General features: G+C 39.4%; 1 protein-coding gene across 1 annotated transcript; it reads left to right on the top strand.

The window, feature by feature from the left end:
- Positions 1 to 11,216: 11,216 nt before the first annotated feature.
- Positions 11,217 to 18,295, top strand: EMC7 (ER membrane protein complex subunit 7). Its single transcript, XM_059849786.1, has 5 exons — positions 11,217 to 11,467; positions 13,449 to 13,568; positions 15,452 to 15,590; positions 16,124 to 16,204; positions 17,844 to 18,295. Exons 1-5 carry the CDS (start codon positions 11,232 to 11,234, stop codon positions 17,994 to 17,996), a joined length of 729 nt encoding a protein of 242 aa, XP_059705769.1. The 5' UTR covers positions 11,217 to 11,231; the 3' UTR covers positions 17,997 to 18,295.

The raw sequence follows: 18,295 nt of genomic DNA on the forward strand, positions 1-18,295 counted from the left end.
CTGATACTGTAATTGTATTCTTGATGCTTTCTTTTTTACATAAGCACTGTGTATATTGTGAAACAATTAACCCAAATCTAAATATCAAGATAAAGTTACATTCCAAAACTACCTGCTCTTACAGGTGTAAGTGTTGAAATATATGTGCACCCTAGTATCATACTTTAAAGTGACCCATAGACAGTTTAAAATAGCTCTTGTAATTGATGATGTCTCTTTGTCAAATTGAATCTGTTGAACTTCACTTTCAAAAAGCCCAGATTATGTTTGGATCTTGCAGTTGCCACTTCTACTCATTTCAAATATTCTATGGATTTAAAGTCTTAGTACAGTAAGTATTCCACCTTCAGAAAAATAGCTGATCTTTTTTGTCTTTTGTGATAACAGGCCTTCATTACATCTGTTCTGCATGAGAGTTAAATAATTTTTAGGAGGGTTTCCACATACAAGAAGCCTGTGGCATGTTTGGTTCTAAATGGGGGAATTGCACAAATACAGGCAGCTGTTAGGACAGTGCACATTTCATTACTATTGAGTTGTCTTTTCTCATGTGGATCAGCTGTCCTGTTATCTACTTAGTCTAGATAAAAGTGGAATGATGGATTATTGGGGAGTAGAAATCTTAGTAGCTCTTGGCTGGAAGAAGCTAAAACTGCTCTTTCCATTGTGATGAAATTGCCGCAGTGAATGTGGAAAGGAGCTGTTTATTGTGTGTTCGGTTTGGAGAACAGGAATCTCTTCTATGTCTGCTAATAGTACTTTGTCTTGAAGCTTAAAGGCATAAGCATTTACGTCTGTTTGCTTAAAATTTTAGTTATTAAAATAACAAGTTTGACTGAACAGGAAGAAAAAAACAACCTTGCTGCATTAGTTAATTTGTGAATGACTCTGCCACCTTGTGTTCCAGCTACAGGAAACAGTAAATTTACAAAAATGCAGTTAACCATCATGGTACAAGTAGTGATAAAACTTGATTTTCAGCATTGTTAGGCTATTACTAGTGAAGCAGTAAAGTAAAGCTGGACCGAAGAAATAGGTGTCAAGTTTTGTTCTGTACCTTGTGTTTTGGCAAGTCTGAAAAGCTTGACTTTTTAATCAGCCAAAATGAGTGGTGATTGATGGGAGTGTTAATTCTGGAGTAATTCTGTGCCAGCAGCAAGCATGAGCATAAGAATAAGCAGAGTAGCTGGTTGTAAAGTGAACCCCGCCCATCAGAGCAACTGTCTCTTAACATCAATTTTCTTAGAGCCTTTTGGTTTTGGGTTTTGTTTGGTTTTTTGTTTGTTTATTTGGGATTTTTGGGTTTTGAAAAGATGTTTCAGTTCAGATGTTTTTGAATAAAGAGAGCAGACAGGGAGTTTTCTAAGCCTGTTAGTTGGATGATGGAGTAATGCTGCAAGAGGTGCCTCTGAAAATACTGTCCTGTGAGTGGTGGCATCAGTAATTGTTACAGAAGGTGGAGGGCTTGAACACAGGCACATGCTAATCAGGACTGGCCAATGTGTGCTGCCCTGCATGTCAGTGTAGGGAATTGCATAAAACTGGGGAAGGAGGAGTATTTAAGATGCAGTACAAACACTTCCATTACCTCTAAGGGATGCCTGTGATTGTTGGGAGATTGGGGCATGATGATAACTGGAAGTCTTTCCAGTCCTGTGTGCCTAATCTGCAGCAGTGAGGCACTTCACAAAGGAGGGCTGGAGACCTGATGCACACAGAGCAGTCATCTATCCTCACAGTTGCTGCTTTTCCACCTCTCTAACATGCCGGGGCACATCTGCTTGGCTGAATTTCCAGCTTCACATCCTTGTCACCTATCCAAGTGAGAATAAAATGCCTTCATATTTGGCGCACCTAGTTTCCCAAGTGATGTCTTGTCCCTCAGGTCTTCCAGGTTCTCACTACAAAACAACTTAGTGCCATTGAACTGTGAAAACTCAGAGGCTTAGACTTATGCTCTACACACAGCAACTATGGAGGCCACGATGATATTGAAGATGAAGCTGTATTAAGAGGGTTTGTGTGTGTATAAATGTTTTTTAAACATGACTGCCCTACCAATATTCTATTGGCTGTTAATTAAAAATGCCTACAGTTCTGAACCTTTGCAAATGGCAGGCTGTTGACCAGTTAGGGAGAAATCCTGCTGCTTCGGGGCGTGTGGTTAGTTGGTTTGGGTTGGGGATTTTTTCCTATTCACCCATCTTGCCTCCCCCTCAGAGTGCAGTTCTTTAAATTTCTTGGTGCCAATTTGAATTTTCATTTTTACAAGCTTATGTCTTTCATGGTTTTCTGACCACACAAAATAATCAGGATGTTGGGTAGAGTGAGGATGTGTTATGTTCACAAAATGCTGTATAAGCACTTTTGCATTCATTTCTGTGCAGAAGTATCATTTCTCCCTTTCCTCTGCACTCCAATACACTTGTGTTTCTAGTGGTGGTGGTACGTCATTTAACATCTCTAAAAGTGTTCTTTCCACCTCATGGTTCTTGATTCAAAAGGCAGATTAGTTGCTTTCCAGATGACCAGAGAAGGTTGCTACTAAAGCTAAAATCCAGAAAGGGGTGGGGGAAACGTGGACAGACATGACATGACCCAACAAAAAACACCAAACCACAAACAGCAATTCAAAACACAACCCAAACCAAAAAATTAGAATTCACTTGTCTCTAGCATAAAGTAGTGCTGCAGCCAAGTGACAACAATGCTGCCCTCCATTTTTCATTAGAAAGAGGACATAAGAATGCCTTTCTGAGCAAGGAGTCTCTGACATTACAAACTGTTTGGGATTTTAGGGTTAGTGCACTGTGATTTAGTTTACTTTCTAAGTGAGTATTTGGTTTGTGACCTCAGCCACCTTACTCTGAAGGGCTGTAAATAAGAGGAGAACGCCCTTGGAGCTTTTCTTCACAACTGGCAGCTTGCTAACTTCAGCTTTTACCTTAGGGACTAGCGAGACGTATTTCAGCATTTCTGTCTGCAAGATTTGGCATACACACTTCTGATGCTGCTTTCTTACTTGATAGTTCTCTCTGAGCTCTGGAAAATGAGCATTTAGCCTCTGGTGATTCCTTTAAGTTTAGGTTGGTTGAAACAATTCTGATGTCAAGGATTCTGCTTATATGAAACTGCAAGACCTCTCTTCCTTTGTAAACTCACCAAATCTAAATCTTGATTGTAATAGGCTTCTGTATTGACAAATTATAAATTTACAGATCTTGGTATCCTCATTAATACTTTTTTTTCCTGACAAAATTGTTTTGTCTGTGGCTCCTTTGTGGTATTTACCCACGTATAAGATATTTACTCTAAGATATTTTTTCCTACCTTATACAGCAGTTTTTGTCCATTAGCCCTAAGGTATGTCTTCAAGATACTGCTGTCCATGTGTTTCTGGTTTAGCATAATTGTCTCATTTTCCAGGCATTTATATGAGGTTGTCTTTTGGCTAGGAAATGCATCCAGAACTTGAACTGAATTTAATAGTCCAAAATAATATCTTCACTGGTGTTTAGAAGCAGTACAGTGATTTTTGATTAAAATATCTTTTGTGCTGGCTTTGCAGCAACAGAATTGAATTTTATGGTCTCAACAATGAGAGACTAAGTGAGAGGAAGAAGTAATTTGAGTCAGATGGCTCCAGCAAGCCCTACCTTTTTTTCCCACATCTGGTGGTGAAATAAAAGGAAGATAAGCAGCAGTTACTGATCTAAGGATGGGTTGAACCCAGCCTCAATCACAGCTGTCTCATATATGGCTGCTTCTCCTCATGGCATGCCAGCAGTCAGCTCTGCAGAGCTGTGGCATGTGTGGGGCAGCTGCAGCACTGCTCCCTGATCTGCTTTGTGAGCTTCAGACACAGCAGCACCTCTGCTGAGACCCTTTTGGTGAACCCTTTGTAGGATTCTTTCCTAGCTGAACTGCCCTTAGAAGATGTTCCAAACTCTCATCTAAAGTTGTGTTGATAATTCAGTTATAAAAGAACCTGCTTTTCTTTCCTGTATGTGCCTGTTCTAGGTTAAGATGTGACTGTGTGCTTTGCATGCAAGGAGAATCTTCTAATTTTAAATGCACAAGCTCAGACTTTCTAATCTCCCTATGTTTTGTGTGCCACAGAGACTGTCCAGCCAGGCACTGGGCTGTGTAAAAGCCTGCAGTGGGACTTGCTGGTGATTCACCTGAGCTCAAGCTCTCTGTGGCCTTGCTGAAGAATGCTCCTCTTCCAGGTCACTACACTGCAGCCTTTAAGAGGTCCAGTTACTTTTTCATTGAGCATCACACTATTTCATGGACAAAGGGATATCACATAAAATAACATTATCACTTTCAGAGATGAGCAGAGTGGTGGGTTGATTTAGATTGTTTCTTTTCTAGACAGGTATTACCTGGGACCTCAGTGCAATGTATATTTTTGTGAAGAGTTTATGCACTGTTTCTTCCCTTCTCTGTCCCACCCACCTGTCCCCACATCTTCTGCATGAAAACAAAGCAGTCCTGGCAATTACTTGAATTTGTTTCCTCCTCCTAATATTTGGACATGTCAGCATCTAAACACATACCTTTGCACTTGCAAGAAGTAATTCCAAACTAGACAGCAGTCTCTGTCACCTGGAATGAACACCAGCTGTAAGAGGCTTTGCTAAATTCTTCTGCAGGAGACAGGAAAAGTTGTAAATTAAATCCTGCAACAGTCTTTCAGTAGAACATAGTTACTTTATTTGCCTAAAATAAGGATGTAAAGGCAAAGCACCAAGTTAAATTCAGGACTTTTGCTATCTGTGGCAAGGCTACTACTTCCAGTGGGCCCTGGATTTTACCAGCCATTATACAGAGCTTCCCAGAGGAGCCTGCTGTCAAATATATTTACACTACATATACAAATAATGAAAACAAGTAGCTAGAGGGAAGAAAAGGCATTGCAAGGTCATTTCTGGTGTTATTTTCTTCCAAAAATGTATGAGAAATAGAAAAAATGAGCCATTTTTATTTAGCTCAAAAAATGGAGAAAGGAAACATAGGCTTCCAAACCCATATGGCAAGTACAAAACTTCATGCTGCAATTGGACTTTTTATGATAATGCTAGCATTATAAATCCAAAAAAATATTTCATTTAACCCCACAGGGCTTATTTGAGAATTGGCAAATTCTGCATCAGGCAAAATTATTAAAGTTTAAAAAATAGGTATTAATAAAATATAGATGGACCCACTGTACTCCCATAGGACCCTTACCTCTAGTCTGAGGCTGACATAGATACATTTCAGTCAAACAGGAACTACTACTTATTACAAAGCTGTTAATCAGGTAGCTTTAATGAAACTGTTTAGCACACTGAATAGCAATGTAACAACACATAGAAAATGAACTTGTTTGCCATTGATTAATGATAGATAATGTGTGCAGTTCCCTACTGTGGGACATTTGAGCAGTTTTCTGTCATGTACAAACTCAGGTTCATTAAGGCATGCCTTTACTTGCACAGTCTGATTCAGCATAAAAACCCACACAAACAGGAATGCACTTTAAAGATAAAAACAAGATTCATATTTAGCTTACTGAAAGTGTAATGGAGGTGTAATGAACCTCCATTATTTATTTCATTCAGATAAAAAAGACAAAAATTGAAGGAGAGAAGAACAAAAGTTGCTTATTTCAACAATAGCTTGAAAAGAGTAACAGGAGAATTACAGGTCAATACATTGAAAGAAGACTGCAGGAAAAAGTTGCCAACACCTATTCTTCTAAGTGTTGAATTTCAAAGAAGTAGCAACTTGGTAAACTTGTTTAGGTATCAGCTGTGTGCATGTAGGGTTATGTATCTCAAATGCCAGCCTTGTATGAAAAAGGTGTGTACAAATGAACTTAAAACCAAGGAGAGTTATAGTTCTCAGCTTCTCAACAATGGGCAGATTTTGTTTAGGAGAAAAAGGTTTCTACAGGTACTGCTGAAAATTCACTACAATTCAGAGCCACTGTAATTTTCTCTGTAAATGAGAAAAGGAGTTTAAGACCCACCTTTGGTCCTTTTGCTTTGTCAAATATTGTGAGCTCACAGCTCTTACTTCTTTTCATATTTCGTTTGAGTCTTATTTAGTTTGCTAATAGTACACACTGTAACAGCTTTTGTAACATTTTTAATACACCAAAGAAAATGTTTATCATCACAAATTGCTACTCCAATTCCACTTGCATTGTTATACTTTTAAATTCCACTATAAATTGTGTAAACTAAAGCTCCCCTACTCCCCCCCCCCCCCAAAAAAAAAAATAGGAACAGTAAGCTTTGAAATGGTGTAAATCAATCTTTAGTGGTTTTTTTTTCATTCACCTCTTTGAAAACCAGCATCAACTTTCTCTTAGGCCAGAAATAGTTCAACTTCCAGCCAGGAAGAGGATTTCTGCTGCTTTTGGCCTTTCTTTCTTCAGGTCCTCCTAGCACAGAAGTAACAGTAGCATAATTTAAGCAACTGCTTAATGCTGTCTGAATTACTGCAGCCCTTCACATGTCAGGATTTCCCAGACTCTCTGCAGGGCAGACAACTTCTAGACCTGCTCTGTGAGCATGTCACACGCTTGGTTCCTGAACAAGCTTCTCTCTGGTAGAACATCCTATGAAAGTGCTTGCAGCTTCTTTGTGTTGCTCTGACCTCCTGTCAGATGTGAGCCAACTCTCCACAGCATGTAAGCTTCTTGAGCCTGAAATAAAAGAGAGGAATGTTATTTTGTGGTGGTCTGTTACTAACACTGCAGTAAAGCAAAAGCATGCTTTGGTGTGCCATTCTGTGGAGGGTGTGATGGCACTGCTGTTTTATGTGGAGGCCACCTTGTGGCATTGTGGAAGTAAAACCCAGATGTAGAGAAACAACAGCACTTAGACTGCAGACCAAGAAAAGAAGATCCTAAATTGCTTATATTTTTAGAACCCAAACATCAGTGTGATGTGTCATTCTAGCCTCATGTGTGTGATTACAGGTGCTGTTCATACAAGTAACAACACAGGAATCTGAGGACGTGTGTAGCACCATTCTGTGGGTCATAGCTTCTTACCTAGTCAGCCTAATGAATGCTGCAATTATTAAACCTTCTGCTTGCATGGTTAATGCACAACTGCTGCTTAACAGCAATGTAGGGATAAATTTGTACAGAGAAGAGGAGCAGATGAGAAGTGCAAAGTTCTGTAAAACTGACTTCCAGGTTACCTTCATGTTGTATATTTGTTCTGCTTGCATGAGGGAGTCTGGAAAATTTTACAGCAGGAAAATTATGCTCCTTTTCCCTGCACTTAAACTATAAATTAAGTTTACTCCACTGAAGAATGAATTTGAATTTAGTAAAGACGAGTTCCACTTCAATCAGAGAAGTTTATCTGGTCAACTTGAGGTGAAAGGCAACCAAGGGAGTAGGGGAATGTTACCTCTCTGAGACAGGAAAGTCCTCAATAGTACATGCTGATTCCATGCTGTGGAGGGGGATGTGCGGGAGATGCAGGAATTGTTCTGACAACTGCAGAGTTTGCAGGGGATTAAGAGATTTTCTGCCCCAACATAGAATCATTTAGATTGCCAAAGACATCTTAGGCCATTGAGCCCAACCAGTAACCTGACACTGCCAAGTCCACCACCAAACCATATCCCTAAGCATCACATCTCTGTGTCATTTAAATACTTCCAGGAATGGGGACTTCACCACTTCCCTGAGCAGCCTGTTCCCATGCTTGACAATGTTTTTGATTAAGAAGTTTTTCCTAATGTCCTATCTAAACCTCCCCTGCTGCAATTTGGGGCCATTTCCTCATGTCACTTGTTACTTGGTTGAAAAGGCTGATCACCATATTGCTGCAACTTCTTTTCAGGTAGTTGTAGAGAACAATAAAGTCTCCCTTGAGCCTCCTTTTCTCCAGGCTAAGAAAACCTAGCTTCCTCAGCTGCTTCTTATGAGACTTGTGCTCCAGACCGTTCCCCAGCTTCATTGCTGTTCTTTGAATGGGCAATCTGTTTGAAGCAGACTGGGATTCTGGAGCAACTGAAGATGGCCTGTGCACTTTCTGCCCCAAGTCAGAGACCCTCTCAGGGCATCTTACATTCAAAGGAACAAGAAGATGTTGCTGAACTCAGGCTGTAATCCTGACTTTTCTGTCCGTGTTACCATTTCTAGTGTAGCACAGTAAATTGCCAGTAGATGGCATACCACAATAATTTTTTTTTAAATGGTACTGAAAGAAACATGCAGCACAATTTTTATTCATTTTGTGCTTAATCATAGTAAAGCTCCTTGGGTAGGAGAGAGCTCAGTAAATGAGTTACCTGGCTGTGGCCTTTCACAGTACCTTTACGCTGAACTCTTCCATCTGTCTTCAGTTTGTGCATTCTCATAAATCTGCTCACTTGGCTGGGCATTTTGATTTCTTCTCACCTCTAATTAGTTTACCAGAAACCAAATAGGATGTAGCTATGAGTATTCCAATGCACATAAAGCTCTTATTTATTCTTTGTGTCAGCAAGGATTATATCTTTGCTTCCACAGAGCATTTGTGAACCAGCATTACTCATCTGGTGTGTTGAGTGGTGTTATTGTGTATCTATATCGGGGGACTGACTCAAAGATTAGGGTAAGATTAGAGGCAGATGGCTGAAGGTGCTCCCTGCTTGTCTGGTCAAAGTCAACACCTCTGCATATTCAGCCTGAGTCACGCACAAGAGATTTTGGACTGCTGCTGTTTGTGGTCCAGTATCTGTCTGGTGTATTACAGTAAACCAGGGGCAATGACAAATCATCTTCATTTTCCGAAGCAAATATTTAAATTCTAGCCAAGGTACTATTAGCTTTATGGAAAGAGAAGCTTTCAGAGCAATTACACTGAAATGTTCCGAGGTGAATTAAATGTTTTACTAATGGTGACCTGTAAGCAAAAGACACGTAGCAAGATTTGCTAGAATTCTGACTGTGAAGAGGATTCATCAAAAAGAAGTTCTGCTACATTTCTTGCAAACCCCTTTTATCCTTGGGAGATTAAAAAACTCTCTTATCCCTTAGGAGTATCCAACAGTACTCCAAACCACTTCTCTGTAAACAGCTGTGACGATCTTGGATTCTGATGGATTTAATAGGTTTCCTCTGCTTTTTCAGTTTGTATGTGAAACCAAAGGTGACAAGAATGTGGAGACAGTGTGATGGCATTACATTAATCTAGGCCTTCTCTTTGTTCAACCTGTTAGGGACTGTCAGCTCTCATCCATCTGGCTGACGGCTCTGCACCGTTGGTGACAGCTGGTTGGAGCAACTCAGACAAAACTGAAAATTTGCTTGTGAGCAGGGTGGGACTTTTAAGAAACCTGCAATTTTCTATGATGATGATGCAACTCAAGGAGTGAATCCATCAATGAAGAGACAGCTACAAAATGTGGAGGTCATTCCTGACTGCACTTTCACGTTCATAGAATTGTTTGGTTGTTTCCATTGAACTGAAACTGTTACTTGGCAGTTTTATCTGTCTTTTGATGAGAGATCCACTTGGAATCAAGCTGCAGAAACAACTTTGCTAATACTAAAATTCCTGCTAGAGTAAAAACGGGTAGCATCTCCCAGTACTAATTATTCTGATAAATATATACCTGGATGTTTTTATGTCTTTGTTTCCATTTGTACTACTGTTGCTCTGGGATTTGTTCTTTTTACTTAGCAGACAAACACCCATAGCATGATATAAAAACTGACAAAACAGCATTGTGCAATCTACTCAAGCTGCTGTTGTAGCTAGTCTTACCCAGAAAAAAGCAGTAATCAACCAAATTAATTTTTTCTTAGTTGTGTACACTTAAAACTATGGTAACTGATATATCAGTATGAAAGAGAACTTTTAATATGTAAAGAAGTTACATGGTGAGAGGACAAGGTGCTACTAAGCTAATACTGAAAAATGTGCATGCCAGTGCAGCTATTGGATATGGCAAGATGCTGTTTAATTAACTTCTCAGTTTGTTACAGGATGACATATAGAAGCTTCTTGGATTAGATTATGAAAGAACAAAAAGGGGGGCCTTTTTCTTTGGGCTCTCCAAGGATTTAACCAAGAAACTGCATTATGTAGGTTATAAAAACAACTTAGTAGGATGGGGAAATCCTTAAAACTGGAGGGCATGGTCATTCATACTGTGGCCTGACAGTATCCTAATAGAGTTCCTTGAGGATATTTTTTTAAAAGGTGCATTTTTACACTAACTGCATGATATGTCACTGTGATGTCTGTCTGTGGTGTTGTACTGAAAGAGTCTTGTCAGTAGCTTTAACATAAATGCTTTTACATTTATAATTAACATTATAGTGTTATAAAGTACTTCTAACACTGTTCAGTTCTGGCATCCTTGGGTTTCCACCTGGAAACTCATGCTGGAGTTTTAGGTGTTTGTGACCTTATGTCACAGAAGCACCTCATTAGACCATACATTTTCCTGATTTTCTCCAAAGAAGAGACAGCTCAAAGATACTAAAAGACAAATAATTCACAACATCCCACTGACATAGGATGACATATGTTTTTTAAATGATGCTTAGTACAATGTAGTATTTTTATAATCAGCTGATGACCAGGTTCATTTTGTTTAATGACTGTTTTCCACAGGTTCGGTAATTACCTCTGACATAAACCAGAGGGGTAAAAGGAAGTGTAGCCACGACGTGACAGTGAATAGCTGTGACATAACAGGACGTGCTTTGGGAAGGGAAGTTAGGGGCAGGGAAGGTATGACAGCCCTGGTGGTTTCTCCCCAAGTCTGTGCCTGCCTGCTCAGTCACACATTTTCATTCTATCCTAACTAACCAAACAAACTGCAGCGCTATAAATCCTTTAAAAGATGACGCTTTAGGCCAGTTTTAATCTTTTGTAAGATTTTTTTTTTGCTTACTTTTTCCCCCCTAGAAAATGCTTATTAGTCTTTTCATGATAACTATTAAGATTTCAAACCACAATGCCTTAAATATACCCATAACCAAGAAAGCTACGCGTACTTCTCACACATCCATTTTCTTCAGGTTCACATTTCGGTCATTCCACACTTTCAGCGCCGAGCTCTCCTTTGGTTTTACTCACACCCGAAGCCGCAGGAGCCGTCCCGCCTCTCCCTTCCCCCTCCGGCCCGCGGCAGGAGCACGCGCATGCGCACGGCTCGCCGCGCTCCGGACGCGGGGCGGGGCCATCGCGGCGCAGGCGCGGGGCGGGCGGCGCGCGGCGATGGCGGCGCGGGGTGGGAGCCTGTGCCTGGCGCTGCTCTGGCTCTCGGCGGTGCCGCTGCCCCGCGGCGCCCGCGGCTCGGAGCCCCTCGGGCCGGCGGAGCCGTCGGGCGGCGCGGGCCCCGGGGAGCGGTTTAAGATCGAGGGCCGGGCCGTGGTGCCCGGGGTGAAGCCGCAGGACTGGATCGCGGGGGCCCGGGTGCTGGTGGACGGGGAGGAGCACGTCGGCTTCCTGAAGTGAGCAGCGGGCGGGGCGGAGCACAGCGTGGGCTCGGGCGGCCCTGCCCGGGCGGGAGCCGGCGCCTCCCGGGGCCCTGGGGCCCGCTCGCAGGCCTGGCCTGGCCCGGTCCGGCCCGAGCCTGAGATGGCGGGCGGCGGGGGCGGCTCCTGCAGGGCTCGGCCCTGTCCCGGTCGGCCGCGCACGGCTGCGGGACTGTGGAATGGCAGAATCCCGAGCGGTGCTGTGAACGCTGCGCCCCGGCCCTGTAATGGGCTGGGCACGGCCAGCCGCGCAGTGCCGCAGGGTTTGGCCTCAGCCGCCTTCAGCCGTATCCGAACTGATGACTCAGGTTGCTGGCCAAAATCTTAGGAACGAAGTTTTAATTCAAACATCGAACGAAAAAACAACAGTCGAAACAGAAACCCCAAACGCGTTTGCACTGTCTGGAGGACCGTGTTTCTTCTCAGCTTCTGTTGCAAATTCTGCCACTTCTTATTTAAGAAACTCACCTTGGCTAAGAATTTACTCGATGTGGAGATATGTTTGGTCATGGTAGAAGTTACAGTTGTAGTTCAGTGTTGAGTACCCGTGAAAAACTTTAACTGTACTGGTGAAAGCTAATTTAAGGAACGTGCCTTTATTCTTTCACATATCATGAAAATGTAGCTGGAAGCTGTAAAGAATCATTACCTCATTCAGACTCGGGTGGTTCTGGATATATTCAGATAAGCAGAAGATATAGAGAATCTAAGACATAAAAATATCCTCAGAATTAAGAACTGAACTAATATAATTTCAAGAGTAGAAGTAAATTCTAAATTCTTCTTTGTGATTTTCTATACAGTATAATACATTGCTTTTAAAATATGTATAAAAATGAGATTACATGGAATTTATGGTATACCCTCATAAATATTTGTAATTTTTAATTAATCCCTCTGCCATTGGAGTTAAACTTAACTTTGACTTTGGGTCCTGTCAATAGGATAGCACAACAGACTCTGCTCTGTAGAATCCTGGCAGTGTAGCACCTGCTAAGCCACTACAAACAAGTTATGTGAGCCTGACATCATATCTAGGAGCTGATGTAATAACTGCTCTCAGGTTGACAAATTTATAAATGCTTAATTGAAACTCTAAATTTGTCAAATACTTAACAAACTTTAAGAAATTAAAAGGAAATTCCTAGGGAAACATCCTTAAAACAGTTGCAATATAAAATAGTGTAAGCATTCTTAGGGATTCAAATCATCACGTAAAGGTGGTAGGTCCTAAAGTGTTGTGCATTTTAGAGAGGCTACTAGTGTTGAAGCTTCCAAGTAACCTTTTACTAATATTTTCATTGAATATTCGAGTTTCATATATTAAAATAAATGCCACCTGTCTAAAAATCCCTTCTGTGTATGTGTTCAGAGCTCTTAGTTTCCTTATTACTGTGATTGAGCTTTCCAGCGTGGGCTGGTCCTGAAGGGAGCAATTAGAAGTAAGAACCTCTATTTCGCAACAAAGGTACAAATTGCTATTTTTGCATTGCAAATAGTCCCTAGTACCAACCCACACTATGTAGGATGTCATTCTGGGGGGGGTTGCTTTCAGCAGAAGCACTAAAGCAAAGTAAACTTCATTGTATGTATTTCAGAAGGAGAAAGGAAGGTGTAAGTTACTTCTGCCATCACTTGAATACATGAAGTATAATTTATTTCAGATCTTATTTGGGCTGCTAAATTATTCCTCCAGCAAGACAGCACCTTGAGGGCACAACAGAATCTTTAACCTAGCAGGGAATTTCCTGTTGCAGCATGCATTGATGAATTAAAGGGCTTGATATTGTGAGTGCTGACTGATTTAACTTTTCCTTTTGGTCATTTTGGTTATATTAACATTTGTAATGTAAAATGACACAGCTTCCTAAAAAAAAAAAAAAAAAAAAGCAGCAGAGCACCCTGTCTTATATTCTGGAGCATACTGAAATGTTGTGGAACTCACTGTTTCTTTTAGGACAGATGGAAGTTTTGTGGTTCATGATGTACCTTCAGGATCTTACGTAGTGGAAGTTATATCCCCTGCTCATAAATTTGAGCCTGTTCGAGTTGACATAACTTCAAAAGGCAAAATGAGGTGAGCCTTTCCTGATTTGCCTCTGCATTGGTGAGTTATGTGTGCCTGACAGCACAGTACAGAAATCCACGGAAGCTGTGCTGTAGTTCTGATGCCCCATCTCAGACTATGTGCGTCCGCTTCTTTTAACATCACTTCTAGAAGCACGTTTCTCAAATTCCAAATATTTCTTCCTATTTATGGCCTGAAATAAGAGAAAAGAGACTTTGAAAGGCCATCTGCTTACTTGCTTTTATTATTTTTTATGCAGCTATCCTGAAATAAACTCTAGGCATAAGCTAGTTAACTGCTTTATTATTTTTCAATTTTTTTTTTTTTTCCTTCTTCCCTTTTCCATTTCTTTAATAAGTGTACTGTCAGGACTTGGCACAAAAGATTTTTAAGTATTTCTGTTGCACCCCCATAGGACACTTGTTACAGATACTGGTTAATACTAGCAGTTGCCAGTTTGCATAATTTCTGTAGGATTGTTGGTTTGTTTTTATGTTGTAGCCAAACCACTCTTGACTGTAACTGTAGACTATTCAGTAATATAGAAAAATCTTATCTATTAAGGTAAATTTCATTTAAATTAAAAGGCTGGTTGTAATTTTTCTTTGTTCAAGCATGCACCTAGCATTTTAACTTTTAGGAATACAAGCATCAGTGTAAATGCTCCTGCAGTATATTTAGGGGAGTTAAAAAGTAAAATCTCACAGAAAACAGTGCAGTCTGTTTGTAATAATAATTAATATAATATAATAATATTATAATATGATTGCAATACATAGTTATAGTAATAATGTAATAGTGTTTGAGCTTATAATAAGCTCAAAACAGGTTGTTTGAGCTTAGGTTTTTCCAAACTTTACTGAATTTTTTTTAATACTTTGTTAGTGTCTTACTGGCAATAGTTAATATGTAACAAGTACAAAGATAGAGACAAAATATTGGGTGTAACCTCACCCTTAGCACCGTTTGTGTATCTAAGGACTAGTAAGGTAACGAATTTGATGTTGAGTAAATTGCTGGGGTACATCTGCAGAAGAAAGTAGCAGGAGGCTTGGCATCTCTACCAGTCCAAGGGATAGAGACTTTAATGAGGAATGCAGCGGGGGAGTCAGAGATGCACGAAAACAATGATACTTGGGGAAAATGCCAACAGGGCATTTCTAAGGGATATGCTGCCTTAAAAACTTATGGTAATAACTAGAAAGAGGAAACAGCATGTGGATGACAGATGTATTTGATAAGATCTACTTGAAAATCTGAAGTTTTGAAGAAAAGACATAAGATAGGAGGGAATTCTATAGATATAGATTCTATAGACATTCTATAGATGAGTATTTGGTGAAAAATTCACAAGCAATAAATTATTTATGAACAGAAGTCATCCCTGGAGTTGCTCAAAGTGGATAAATATTTATAAATCATGAAAAATGGGTCAAGAATGACAAAGATGTTAGTACCGAGTAATATCTGAATATTAGGCCCAGATGAAGAATACTAGTGATGAGCTATGGAAAAACCTCATGAAGTAACAAAGACTGAGATTCAGTATTGATAAATGCAGAGTAATGCACTTGTGGAAAACATATTAACTTTGCAAGTAGTTGATGTCCTGACCAAACTGGTTAAACGAGACTGTTCAAAGCTGGACCCTAAACAGCATAGTTTTTCTTGATCTCTTACAAGGTAGCAAAAAATGTTTTCCTTTTGATTCCATCTAGTATGCTGCTGAGAGAAATTAGCTTTTCAAAAGTGCAGCCTAGCTGACACTGCATAGCAGATGGTTTTGTTTATAGTCTTTTATTAATAATTGTTTGGATTTTCCTAAATCTTCTTTATTATTTGCCAAAGATTCTATGTTTTATATTTTCAATTATTTACGTTTTTCCTAATAGAGCAAGATATGTGAATTACATCAAACCCTCTGAAGTTGTCAGGCTGCCATACCCACTCCAGATGAAATCTTCTGGACCACCTTCGTACTTTATAAAGAGGGAATCTTGGGGATGGACCGATTTCCTCATGAACCCTATGGTATGTACAGGCAACACACAAGTATTACAAGTATGCTAAGGATCCAAATGCAGCTATTCATCAGAATACCAAGAATAAAAACAATTGAGGAAAAATGTGCATTTTTCCTTTGCTTTTCTGAGAGGATTGTTTTCTTGGATTTTACTTGCTTACAAATGGGAAGTTATGCTCTGACATCTCCTCCCCTATATACCACTGTTAATGTATGTCCTCTGAAAACAGCCTGTCGTCTCTAACAATGTGATATCAGCTGTTCTAGTAGTGCAGAGATCAACATGTTGCAAAATTGTAATTACAGCAGGTGTAAGAGAGAACAACCATTTGCCTTATTGGTCCAACTTTGAAAACTATTGTTTATAGCACAATACTCCCTTGTCAGGTTTCATTCCTGACAAGTGTTGCTGGCTTACTGTTTCAGAATGCAGTAGTTCTAGAGTTTGGCTGTTTAGTAGAGCTTTGTTTTATTTTAGTAGGTCCTAAAAGTGTTTTGAGCAACAACTAAGCTGAAGAGGTATTTCCTGTTTTCTCTGTAGGTGATGATGATGGTTCTTCCATTACTGATATTTGTGCTTTTGCCTAAAGTTGTCAACACCAGTGATCCGGATATGAGGCGGGTAAGTACATTCAATTGATGCATGTGGGGAGACCAAAGATAATGAGATTTCAGGGCACAGAAAAGTAATAAAAACAGACCTGTACTTAAAAAAAAAACTTAATGGGCATAATTTATTCAGCTAATACAGTGTTGCTGTTTTAGCAATGAGTCATTTAATAAATGTCAAGTGTGTTGAGAAGGGTGTGGTGTGGGGTTCTCTTGTGGTTCAGCCTAAGCCACAGTTGACTACACTGTTAAATCCAGATGTCACAGTAGTGTATATGATACAGAGTCTTAATGTAATCATTAAATTACATGATTTATTGTCCTTTCATCATGCAAAATGCTGAATTGCAGAAGGCTAGGACAAAATGGAGATTCAAGGTGTTTGCTAAATCTTTTATTTTTACAAGTATTATTTGTCTGTCATGGGTGGCTGCTTTTGAAGGCTTGGTTAACTAAAAACTCCTTTTTCTGTGAATGACCACTGTCTTCAGTAGTACTTTATAGGTGTCTGAGTAATTTTTTTTTTAATAAGTGATACCTTTAAAAAGCCTACCAGAGCTGTATAATGCTCTTTTGGCTATAATTTTGATTAAAAAAGACAGATACAAAGATATACCAGGTATTCATGGCATGTTCTTTAAACCAAGCTGGAAGTTAGTTTGAAGAACATGCCATGAATGTTCATGGCATGTTCAACTTCAACTCTGGAAGCTGAATTTTAAAAAAAGAAAATCACATATTCCTTACTTTTTTCACTGATCTGACACTGCTTAGAGACAGCCTGTTCTGATGGTAAAACCATCAAAACTTCTGATGATTCAGTTCTTATCAGATAACTGATATGACTTCTTAAGGAGAAATTTTTAAGTTGGAAGAATTTTGCTTATAATTTAACTTATCTTTAAAGAGTAAGAAAAAGTTTTTAAGAACTAAATTGTAATGACATTCTCTAGATGACCATGTATTTAATTGTTAAGTGTTAACTTGTGGAGTATATGCAGGTTCTATGACGTTTTTCAAATTTACTTGTTTTTGCCTTCTGGAATCAGCACAATACTAGTTTGTGTAGAGATATATATATATAGATAGATAGATAGATAGATAGATATAGATAAAGATATAAAAATCCTTTTTTCCCTGAAAACTCAGATGCAGTACTCTTGTAGCTTGGTGTCAGAAAGTAGGGCAATAAAAATATCTAATTCCTTCAAACAGCATCAAAAATTTGTTCATTTGCTATAAATGATACTGTTTTGAAAAACAAAAGTGTGACATCTGTGAGAACACACATCTGAATATCTAAGCAATAGCCTAAATTTTAATATGGAGAAAATTAGTGCTGAAAAGTGAGTGTATTTTTTAGATTTTTTTTTTTAATCAGATGATTGCCCTGTAAGACTGCTTAAGACATGGTTACTATTTTCCACGCATTGCTGCTTTTAGTTTGGGGGGGTTTATGTTTCTGTGTGTAGCTGGGTGGTTTTGGCTGTGGTTGCATAAAACTATGTAGCAATATGTATCCTGGAGGAATACAAAAAGTAAAACAGTATTTGGGAAAATTTGGTATCATTCTCATACAGTCTTTCAACTGATGCCTTAGTTACAGCCTGAATTGTTAAAAGCTATTAAGATTATCTGATCTTTTCATGCAGGAAATGGAGCAGTCAATGAACATGCTGAATTCCAACCATGAGCTGCCCGATGTGTCTGAATTCATGACAAGACTTTTCTCTTCAAAATCTTCCAGCAAGTCTGGTGGTAGCAGCAGTAAAGCAGGGAAAAGTAGTTCTGGGAAAAGGAGGTAGTTAAATCTTCCTCTTAAGTCTGAGTTTGCACAGCTATTTATCATATGGTGTCATGTTTAGTTGTCTTGAAAGATCAAAAAACCACTGCTGTAAACTTTAACCAGGCACAACACACATTATGCTACAAGAGTGGTTTGTAGCTTTTTTTTAGATTGTATAAGCTGTTTTGTACTTGACAGTAAGCAAAGATGACATGGCTTCAATACTGTATCTGTATAAAGTTACTGATGATACGGAATTAACTGTATTGTTCTGTAGAGAATTCAAATAAATTATACAACGTGCTTCACAGTAATAAA

The sequence above is a fragment of the Haemorhous mexicanus genome, chromosome 6, assembly GCF_027477595.1.
Source record: "Haemorhous mexicanus isolate bHaeMex1 chromosome 6, bHaeMex1.pri, whole genome shotgun sequence".
In the NCBI taxonomy this organism is placed as follows: domain Eukaryota; kingdom Metazoa; phylum Chordata; class Aves; order Passeriformes; family Fringillidae; genus Haemorhous; species Haemorhous mexicanus.

Coding starts and splice junctions, on each gene's coding strand:
- EMC7 (XM_059849786.1), top strand. CDS start 11,232: ATGGCGGCGCGGGGTGGGAGCCTGTGCCTGGCGCTGCTCTGGCTCTCG. Junction 13,569..15,451: donor ACTTCAAAAGGCAAAATGAG/GTGAGCCTTTCC, acceptor TTTTCCTAATAG/AGCAAGATATGTGAATTACA. Junction 16,205..17,843: donor GTGATCCGGATATGAGGCGG/GTAAGTACATTC, acceptor CTTTTCATGCAG/GAAATGGAGCAGTCAATGAA.